A 10797-nucleotide genomic window follows, 5' to 3' on the forward strand; every position below is an offset into this window, starting at 1 on the left:
TAAAGGGAGTTTTTCCTCCCCACTGTCGCCAAGTGCTTGCTCAAGGGGGATTTGTTGGGTTTTCCCTCTGTAATAATAGTGATAACAGTAAGGTCTAGACCTTACTTTGTAAAGTGTCCTGAGATGACTTTTGTTGTGATTTGGCGCTATACAAATAAAATTTGATTTGATTTGGTTTTGGTGCTGATCCAGATCATTATGCACATCCAGGAATGTTTTTTCAAGGATTCTTCACCATTGTGAGTTAGGGCCATTTTCAATTCACAAAACAATGCTGTTCGCAGGAGACTTGTTTTTGAAAGGTGCCGTGTAAGGCTCCTACTTTTTCTTTTCTTCTCATGAATGTTCTTTAGCATTAAAACAGCAGTTTGTTCTACTCACCCTGATACAAGCTTGTCCAGTCTTTTTTGTGACAATTTTGCAGTGAAAATTGTAATAACAAGGTCAGATCTCCCCACTGCTTATGTTATGTTTGTAATCATTGTTTTTGTCAAACTCATTTGTTAAAGTGCCAATTACAATGAAAAGGCAAAGTTTGATTAGATAAGCTTGCCTGGTTTTCCCCAAATGCCTTTTGTTGGCTGTGTAAGGATCTGACGCTTCTCGTTACAGTCGACGTATCTGTAGGAATAATCTGACTATTCAGAGCATTCATGCAACCTTTTGAGTTGTCCTTCTGATGTTTCTCAAACATCTGAGTTGCAGTGATAGTGGCATTACTCATTCGGCAGAACTTTTAGTACACTGGAATTGTTTACACTTTATTTTAAAATTGCTTGGACAAAAATTGCACAATAACATCCACATAAGATCTATCACAAACCAAAGTCTGATCTGGATCCAAGTAATATTCTGGATGTGATGATCCAGAATGTTCAGTTATATAGGGCTCATGGAAAACTTGCTACTGTGACACAACAAATAACACTACAGGCTTGCAACTAACACCAAACTGTAGCTGAGACTCTTCTGATTCAGTAGAGGGTCAACAACATATCTTCAACATTTGCTGTGCTAGATCCTAAAGAAAATCACCACTAGTGAAATAATGTTTTTCTTGAATAACTTCTTAAACTAATAATGTTAACAATGTGACTCCAAATGCTACGCACAGCTAAAGTACAACATCAAATGACACAATAAGGACATCAAGGGGGTCCGACTTTATTGTGTTATATAGAGGCTCCATGTGAAATTCTGGCTTAAAAATCAGTACAGTACTTCACCTGATGTTGTGCTTACATACAGAATAATGTTAATGTTTAGTCAAAATAGAACACCGCAAAATTAGCACCATGTAATATTGCAGGAATAGTGTACACATTGCACTCAGGAGTGGCAGAGAAGTACGTCAGAGTAGTTCAGGATATGTAGTTCAAGAGAGGAGTACAACAGTAGTGAGATGAGCTGTAGGTCAGACAGAGGAGTTCAAGGTGGAGGTGGGGCTACATCAAGGATCAGCTTTGAGTCCCTTCTTGTTTGCTATGGTGATGGACAGGTTGACAGATGAGGTCAGACAGGAATCTTTGTGGACAATGATATTTGCGGATGACATTGTGATCTGTAGTGAGAGCAGAGAGCAGGTGGAGGAACACCTGGAAAGGTGGAGGTCTGCTCTGGAAAGAAGAGGAATGAAAGTCAGTCGTGGTAAGACAGAATACATGTGTATGAATGAGACAGAGGGAAGTGGAAGAGTGAAGTTACAGGGGGCTGAGGTCAAGAAGGTGCAGGAGTTTAAGTATTTGGGGTCAACAGTCCAGTGTGACAGGGAGTGTGGGAAAGAGGTGAAGAGGTGAGTGCAGGCAGGTTGGAGTGGGTGGAGAAAGGTGTCAGGAGTGTTGTGTGACAGAAGAGTGTCAGCAAGAATCAAAGGAAAGGTGTACAAGACAGTAGTGAGACCAGCTATGCTGTATGGGTTAGAGACTGTAGCAGTGAGGAAAAGACAAGAGGCAGAGATGGAGGTAGCAGAGATAAGGATGTTGAGGTTCTCTTTAGGAGGGACCAGGATGGACAGGATTAGGAATGAGCACATCAGAGGGACAGCTCAGGTCGGCTGTTTTGGGGAAAAGGTCAGAGAGGCCAGATTGAGATGGTTTGGACATGTGCAGAGGAGGGATAGTGGTTATATTGGTAGAAGGATGTTGGGGATGGAGCTGCCAGGCAAGAGGTCAAGAGGAAGGCCAAAGAGGAGATATATGGATGTGCTAAAAGAAGACATGAAGTTAAATGGGGTGAGAGTAGAGGATGCCGAGGATAGAGTTAGGTGGAAACAGATGATTCGCTGTGGCAACCCCTAACAGGAACAGCCGAAAGAAGAAGAAAGAAGAAGTGTACACATTGCACACACAGTGTGAGGATCAAGGTTGCTAAAAAGGACCCAACAACTTGTTTTCCCCTGGGGGCCCTAGCAATTTAAAACAGCCATGCCAGTATATTAGAGAAGGGTATACACATACTGTAGTAATATGCTGTACTGTCCCATTGTGTCACCCTGTCCTTGGTACTATGCCACTCTGAACTCTGTGCCAGCCAGGGGACATAAACAGCCAGTCACCTCCTTGTTTTAACAGAAATCCCTGCTGGCTTCTAATTGGATGAGATTAAGGGGTGGCGGTAGTAGTGGTGGTGGAGGGATAAGGCATGACATCATCAAGTGGTATCTCCTTGGCAACCAGGAGCCGGTGAGTATGTAAACACAAGTACAATGGAGACAATAAAGGTGGTTGGCTTTTATGCAAGTGCAAACACACACACGATGCAGCCCCTTGACACTGAAGCCAGAGTTCGAAGTGGTGAATATGCTATACACCTGCCTCACCCTCTCCCCCATCTTTTTATTACTTCCTGTTAGTATTGAGGATTTACAACAGAAGCATCACACTGTGAGGAAGTGATAAAAATACAAATAACACAAAACATCATGTACAGTGAAAAAGAGCAAGACAAGAAGTTGGGCAGCACAGGCAGTAGACTTCAGTCAGAAGCAGAGATGTAGTTTCAAGTGTTGCAATATCTGTTCAGTAAGCACAGATAAGGCTAGTCTGATAAGAACCTTAATATGTTTTTGTGTCTTTTCATAGGCTGGTGTAATTATGCTCTTTGCTCCATACATTTCGCCACTTCCTATTCCATTACCCAAAGTGAGGAAGGTGTAATCTGTGTCAGAGCAAATAAGATTTGACCAAACCTCATCACAAACCATGTGGTCAAGAGTAGGAAGGAGAGGGGACAACTGTGTTTAAGTTGTGCACATGTGTGATTTTGTTAGAGTGCGTGCTTGTCATCAGCATGCTTTATGACCATGTGTGTTTTAAGAGTGTGAGAAACTTAAAAATGACAAATTAGAAGCAAAGGTTCAATCAACAGCAATCAAACTTGATTTAAAAGAACTGTCCACTCTCTCCACATGTCCCTGCCTTGGATTAGAAAGGTCAACCGCATCGCAAATATACAAACGATGCCACAAAATTTGTTATCTGTGCTTGTCAACTGTAGTCCAGAACAGTCATGTTCTTGGACTGGACTACAGTTGACATAAGCTGCAAAAGCCTGATCATAGTGTGCTTTTTAAACGAACTGTCCACAGTTTTATTTTTATACCTTATTGTCCAAAGGCCCTATGCACTGGAACAAAGCTTTGGCATTTAGGGTGTCCTGCTGACATCTCTGAATCCAACCAAAACCTTGACATCATATATAATACAATACTGTCCAAAACATTTTCATCAAAAACCTTTCATTACTTTTTGAGTTATGCTGTAAACAAACAAACAAGCAAACTCCTGCAAAAACATTACCTCCACCGGGGCCTTAGTTAATAAAGTGTAGACAAACACTGGACAGACAATGTACAATTGATTTACATTTTCAGCTGTCACTGATGTCTCTGAAAGTCTAACAAAATTTAACCAACAAGACTTAAAAATAGCATCTGACTCAATGGACAGTCTGGATTTCAATTTTGTTTTAGCTAAAATCTGACTCTTTATTGAGGTTAATTGTAGGCTATGGCTATCCTTTCACTTTGTATCAGTGTAATGATATTACATAAGGTTGCATGTCCAAAGAAAAAGGATTACACCCATTTTTCTTTCATTTAATAGACATTTTCATTCATAATTTCTCATTAAATATTTGTGATGTCAGCATCAGTGCCTCAGATCATTTTTAACAGTATTCAGCAGCTGAGTAACCTGAAAGCGGCAGAGATGCAGAGTCAGTAATAAAAAAGAACAGAGACAAAGCCAACAGAGAGTGCGTGGTGCCCTGACACTCTCAGCTCATGCACACATAGGAGGTCAAAAGAATCTGTCTGCACCACCTCTGTGTGAATTCCTGCCTACAGTATACAGTATGCTTGCACCAAACATTAGAAATACTTTCATGACACAGGCTGGTGCATAAAAGAGAAAAGCTGAAACCTCAATCATTCCCTTTAGTCACGAATCAGAAGGTGCACATGCAGAACACGGGGGGATTCCATGACACAACTGTACACTTAATATTTCCTTGATGCTGTTTATCTGTTAGTTTGCCTGCCTGTTCAAAGCTGCTTACTCATATCATTTATAAAGTTTTCCCAAGTCTGTCTCCTGCATGACAGCATGCAGTGACTTATGACTGAGATGAAAGCAGTGCCCGTGATGCGGAAATATACACCAAGTGACATTTAGTTGCCCTCTTGAATAATAATAAGTACAAAATTGCAGAAGATACAGGTTTCCTTCCAAAACCCATATAACTTGCAAAAATATTTTAATCATTTTGTACTGATGGAACAACTCTCTAATAAAGTTAATTACTGTTATTTGACACAGGACAGTTGTGTGGGAATGCACACACATTGCTGGCACTTGTACATGTATGTATTGAGCACTGTGTAGTCACACAGTTTATAAACTTATTGACAGTTTATCCTAAAAGAAAATGAAGACAAAATGTACAATCAGTTTGTTGATTCAGTCTCCAGCTCAGTGTATTTTGAGTAAATCGGCATGGTTTACCCACCAGTGTGGCAAAACAGGTTCAGCAAACAGCTGATGACACAAAGTCCATGGCCTCACCTATGCTACAAATGGACTGGACAGCTGGTAGACATACAAACACATAAAAGTGAATCTGGCTAGTGTGACTACATAACACAATCATATAAATATGTGTGTGTGCGTATAAAGGGTGGCCAAAGATTGTTACATTAACAACAACAACAACAAAAAAACAAACAAACAAAAAAACAATACTACAGATATATGAAAGGTGCCTAGAAAAATGTTACATTTTAGGAATAATGCAGTGCAGTGGGGTTCCCTGTGCTCCCATCTGTACTCAGCCTGCAGAACAGTCTGTTCAGGGTGACTCAAAGTCAGTAAAGGCGTTTTGATCTATGTCAGCTACTCCAGTGGTTTCCAAACTGGGGTTCAAGGAACCTACAGTAAAAGGTCTTACAAAGGTCCCAATCATTTTTTTTTCTCATTCCTGTTCTCTTATCCTCATAAACTCTTCATATAGGCTGTAAACTATTTCTTCGGGGACCATATGGCATTCCATGCCTCAGCCTTGTGAGGATGTGGCCCCGTGTGTTGCACCATACTACTCCGTAATTGGCCGAGGGGATGATGAATGCAACGCCGCATTTTCCAGCGTAGTAAATGTGCAAGAGGCGATTCATGCACTCACCATTTGCAGGCTGTACTCCGTGGACACACGGTGACACAGGACAAACCACCTACCTTTTGATTCGCAGTCAGCGCAGTATTTATTCTCTTCGAGCGCCAGTAGAGAGTTGAGGACAGCCTGATATCTGTCAACGTCTTTCACAGATTTGCCCGTCATCGTTGCAATAATCCGCCTCCACCACAGCCTCTACAGTCCGCTCCGGCTATTGTCGAACAGCGTCCTACTTGACGAAATGAAGGCAGCGAGTGCAGAGGAGATGCGCTCAGTTCCTCTTCCTCCTCGATCTAGCGAGTTTGGTTCACCACGATAGGATGATTGTATTTCAGCCAACCAGCATGCGAGTTATTCTAGGTGCAGATATCCTAATCAAGACGCAACGTGAGGGAAAACAGCGAGTTATCGGTACGATTCAAAATGTAATATTGACTTTAAAGCCCATCTGTGACATATCACAGCCCCCCAGCCCTCTGACAGCGCTCTCTCTCTCTCTCTCTCTCTCTCTCTCTCTCTCTCACACACACACACACACACACACACACACACGCACGCACGCACTATGCCAACAATAAAATATAGCTTCCAAAGCGTAACTTGCCACTTAAGTTATGGACAAAGTCATTTTATATGTTTTATGCTGTCTTGCTTTATAAAGGAATGCCAGGTCATTTGGTTTAACATTACAAAATATACCATACACTGACATCATGTGGTCAGTCATAAGGAGTTTTTGAGATGTAGACCTAACTCTCTTCGTGTTCCGCAGTTTCTCTCCACAACGCAAGGTGGCGATAAAAACAATCAGTCACAACAAAAACCAGTCGAAGAAAGATTGGTGAGACAGCTGACTGAAGAACTGCATCAAGCTCGATAATATTTACAGGACGGGCACAGGAAATGAGATGGCTTTGTCTTCAAAATAAGTGTGTGATGTGTTTCTTTTGTAAAAAAAAAAGAGACCTCTGTGTAAGACGTGATAACAACAATAGACTTATACCCAACTGTAGTAGTTGTTTTCCATTACACATTTTCTTTTGCCTCCTGCTTTGTGTTGTTCATGTTTCCTCAGTAATTCGTTTAGTCTGAAGTAAGACAGGAAGTCAGTATCATTCGAATGAGCTTGTAGAAGTGGATAACTAAACTGGCGATTACGGAAATAGCTTCTTAGCCTGAATCAAATAAATAAAGGATTAATTTAGAGTTGCCATCCGTGTGAGCCTATAATATTGATTCACAATGTCCAGACAATCCAACCGAACAACAGACAGCAAGAAGATGGTAGGATTAATATTAGTCTAACCTTTGCAAGCTGACCTTAGCCAAATAGCTATTGTGTGGTACACTAAACCTCTGTGAGCTAAGCAGCTTGTCATTCATTGATAATTTTGTCAATCGTAGCTGGTTTATATACAAGCAGTGGAATCAGCGGAAAAAGTATTTAATTCATTGTAGGATATTAGTCGCTTTGACAGGAAGCGCAATTCGTTTTAGCGCACAGGGTAAATAGTTTGTCTCCGCTGTTGTGTTGTAGGCCTGCGGCCTCTGCTACTAATATATGTACGTTCACTTTGAGCTCAGTTTCCACATAAAATCCGTAATATGTTTTACACGTTACATTTTTATCTGAGCAAATGGAAACATATGAGCATCCCCGGTAAATGAAACTACAATGGGAGTCAAAATGTTAAGAAAACAACGTAAGCATTTTTAGTAAAACAGCAAATAATTTACAGAATGACACACAAAGGGGTCAGTATCACCTACAGTAGTCTGTTAGATTTAGTTTCTAATAGCACTGTTATATTGCATGACATTAGAATTTTACAGCTGCAGCAAATACTACCTCTGTGGATAATTAATCATTACCTTATTAAATTATAAAGTGTATAACATTTAGCTATTATTATATATTGAAACCTTTCCTTTTCAAGTCACTGCTATAGTATGTGATGTCATTTCAGTGCCAGGAACTCTCCATAGCTTGATTTATTAATTTGCCTTGTGCAGAGAGTAGCTTTAGATCTGTTTGCACTGAAGGAATTGGTTAGATGGCAAATTTAGGTTGGATTTTTTCTGGCCAGTGCCAGAAATCAGGGTGTTTTATAAACCATATATCCATGGGCTACGAGGCATTATTAATATGTTTTGTACCATTTTACCTAGATGTTTTCTACCTCATTCAGCATATGGATGATTTCCTGTTTGCTATAAAATAAAAAGAAACCAAATGTGTTAGTCCTTGGGCTTCTTCTGAAGTTATTAATTCAATTCTGAGCATGTGGAAATGTTGTTTTTGCCTATAGAACTCTGAGCTGTTCACACTGACTTATGGGGCCCTGGTCACCCAGCTTTGTAAAGACTACGAGAACGATGAGGAAGTCAATAAACAGCTGGACAAGATGTAAGTGCTTTATTTACACTCATTAGCTCTGTACGTGCCCAACTGTAGTATGAAAACATGTAAAAGCTGAATAAGAGTGGTCAAACTTGCTGGTGTGATACAAGTATTTTTACTTTTACTTTCACATATTTAACAATGAGTTATCCACTCAAAGCATTTTCTTTGCTTATAACAAAATGGCATGGATCACGTTGTTTTCAATTTTAAAATATTTTAGTTTGCTAATGAAAAAAATCAGACCCGCACACCTTGTCAGTGCTTGCTTGCCTTGTCTTCTCTCATTTTCTCTCATTTGTTTCCATTTTGTCTGTTTGTTATTATGTCCCCTCTGGTTTTACTAAGGTCATTTAAGTAATGCGATCTAATGTTGCTGTGTTCCAACTATGTTGTGCTGACTGTATGCCTAACAGTTTATTGTGTTAAATCTTCCCTATGAATATGTTTCCACCTCACAATATTTGCAAAAGCATTTTATTTTTTATGTCTTGTTGGACTAATTCATGTCATGTTGCCTAGCCTTTATATTGTGTCTCTTATTGTTGGGTTCATGGCTATTTTAATACCTGGCCAAGGGACAGAAGTAGGAAATTTTCCTCTTGGCAAAGTTACAGTAATGTTGATTAATATGCATTTGGATTGTCCCTGAAATGAAATATAAGGAAAAAAAAATTACTAAGCAGCTGGGGTTTGTTTCTGGTACAGTATGTAGCACCACATCACAATACATGAAGCAAATAGTGTCAAGTTTTCTGGGGTTTTTACTTCAAACACTGCCCAAACTTGAAAAACTAGCTAACATTACATTGTCCCAAGTCAAACTTTACAAGTTGCTTTTCTCCAACATGTTAGCTTGTATAACCAAGGGAGTAGATAGATTCCTTAATTAGGTTTTATTTCTCACACTGCAATCAATCAAAATTTATTTATATAACACTTTAAAAGCAGCATCTGGTCGACCAAAATACTTTACAAGGGCAATGTAAAACCCAGAATAAATAATATCAATACAGAAATAAAACAACAAAGGAACATAAAGACACCAACTACACAAAATCAGTAGTTAAAAGAAGGAAGCATCAGACACTACTATGTATTAAAAGCCACAGTGAATAAATATGTTTTAACCAATGATTTAAAAGTTGTCAAGTCTGTAGATGATTGAACATGAAAAGGTAAACCATTCTAGGTACTAGGAAATTTGACCACATAATCCCGGTACTGGCCTCTCTTTGCTGGCTTCCAGTCCATTTTAGAATTCATTTTAAGCTAATGATTTTTGTTTTTAAGGCTCTTAATGGTTTGGCACCTACCTTGCTGAGTTGGTGAGGTGGCGCGAACCAACAAGACTGCTCAGATCATCAAGCCAGTTTCTTTTAGAGGTTCCCAGGGCCAGATACAAACGCTGGAGTGACCGTGCTTTTATTGCTGCAGCTCCTAAATTGTGTTAAAAGACGAGCAGCAGCATTTTGGACCATTTGAAGATGAGTGAGAGACGACTGATTAACACCAAGGTATAATACATTACAGTAGTCAAGTCTAGAGGTTATAAAAGCATGGATTGCAATCTCAAAATCATTAAAAGAAAGAAATGACGACTTTACCTAGCAACCTCAGGTGAAAGAAACTAGATTTTACGATTGAGTCAATCTGCTTCTCGAATCTTTAGCCACTGTCAAACATTACCTAGGTTTTTTTACAGGCATCTTCAGATGATGAGCCAGGGGGCCTAAGTCCTGATTAAAAGCAGCAAATTTCACCAAATCATCAAATAAAATGCACCCAGTTTTATGCTCATTTAATTTTAAAAAAGTTTTGTGCCAGCCATGCTAGAGACATCCCTCCGGCTGCTTTTAATGGTAAATATATCTGGATGTCATCCGCATAACAATGAAAAGAGTAGCCATATTTCCTAGGAACTGATCTCAGCAGAACTAGATCCCCATCAACTCTGGCCAACAAAATGTCATTATTAATTTTTAATAGCGCAGACTCAGTACTGTGTTTTGATTTAAATCCAGACTGAAATTGCTCTTCAAGGCCGTTATCTGCCAGAAAAGACTGGAGTTAAATTAGAGCAATCTTCTCTAAAACTTTCAACATAAAAGATAATTTAGACACTTGTCTAAAATTATAAAACGCTTAAGGATCTAGATTCAGCTTTTTAAGAAGTGGCTGGACAATTGCTTTTTTAAAAGGATCTGGAACTGAGCCTGTAGTCAAGCATAAAATAATTAGGGCCTGAAAGCTAGGACCTGTAGACTCAAAAACATCTCTGTATAGTCTTGTTGGCAGGAAATCCAGAGAACAGTGAGATGTTTTCATTTGTAAAACCACTTCTGATAACACAGACAAAGAAACTCTCAAACTGGTCAAAAATAGCACTTTACGAATAACAGCACACAGTATGTGGAGAGGCATCAAAACAATAACAGACTACAGAGGCAACAACCAGCAGGATACACCTGGCAGCAGAGGAACTGTACATCTCCCTCAGCTCGAGTAACAGCACCAGCCCCTCGTCCTGCAGCTACACCAGGTGAGCTCCACCCTGAGGATGATCAACACCAACGAAGCCACAGGACCAGACAGGGTGTCAGGCCGGGTTTTGAAGCTATGTGCTGACCAACTGGCAGGAGTTTTTCTGGACATTTTTAACCTGTCCCTGCATCTTGCTTCAGTCCCTGTGTGCCTCAAGTATTCCATCATTGTGCCTGCGCCCAAAG

At 39.9% G+C, this 10797-nt stretch overlaps 2 protein-coding genes across 3 annotated transcripts in view; one reads left to right on the top strand and one right to left on the bottom strand.

Moving 5' to 3' along the window:
- The window catches only part of smap2 (small ArfGAP2), an 18095-nt gene extending 11945 nt beyond the window's left edge, over positions 1-6150 (bottom strand). For both annotated transcript variants that reach the window (XM_020614175.1, XM_020614174.1), the window contains exon 1: positions 5730-6150. In XM_020614175.1, coding sequence (XP_020469831.1) covers positions 5730-5832 — 103 coding nt within the window. In that variant the 5' untranslated portion in view covers positions 5833-6150. The remainder of the gene's footprint in view (positions 1-5729) is intronic.
- Positions 6151-6761: 611 nt separating this feature from the next.
- trappc3 (trafficking protein particle complex subunit 3) overlaps positions 6762-10797 on the top strand; it is a 12616-nt gene continuing 8580 nt past the window's right edge. The window contains exons 1-2 of the mRNA XM_020614216.1: positions 6762-6951; positions 7977-8074. Coding sequence (XP_020469872.1) covers positions 6910-6951; positions 7977-8074 — 140 coding nt within the window. The 5' untranslated portion in view covers positions 6762-6909. The remainder of the gene's footprint in view (positions 6952-7976; positions 8075-10797) is intronic.

The sequence above is a fragment of the Monopterus albus genome, unplaced genomic scaffold, assembly GCF_001952655.1.
Source record: "Monopterus albus unplaced genomic scaffold, M_albus_1.0 scaffold143.1, whole genome shotgun sequence".
Taxonomy (NCBI): domain Eukaryota; kingdom Metazoa; phylum Chordata; class Actinopteri; order Synbranchiformes; family Synbranchidae; genus Monopterus; species Monopterus albus.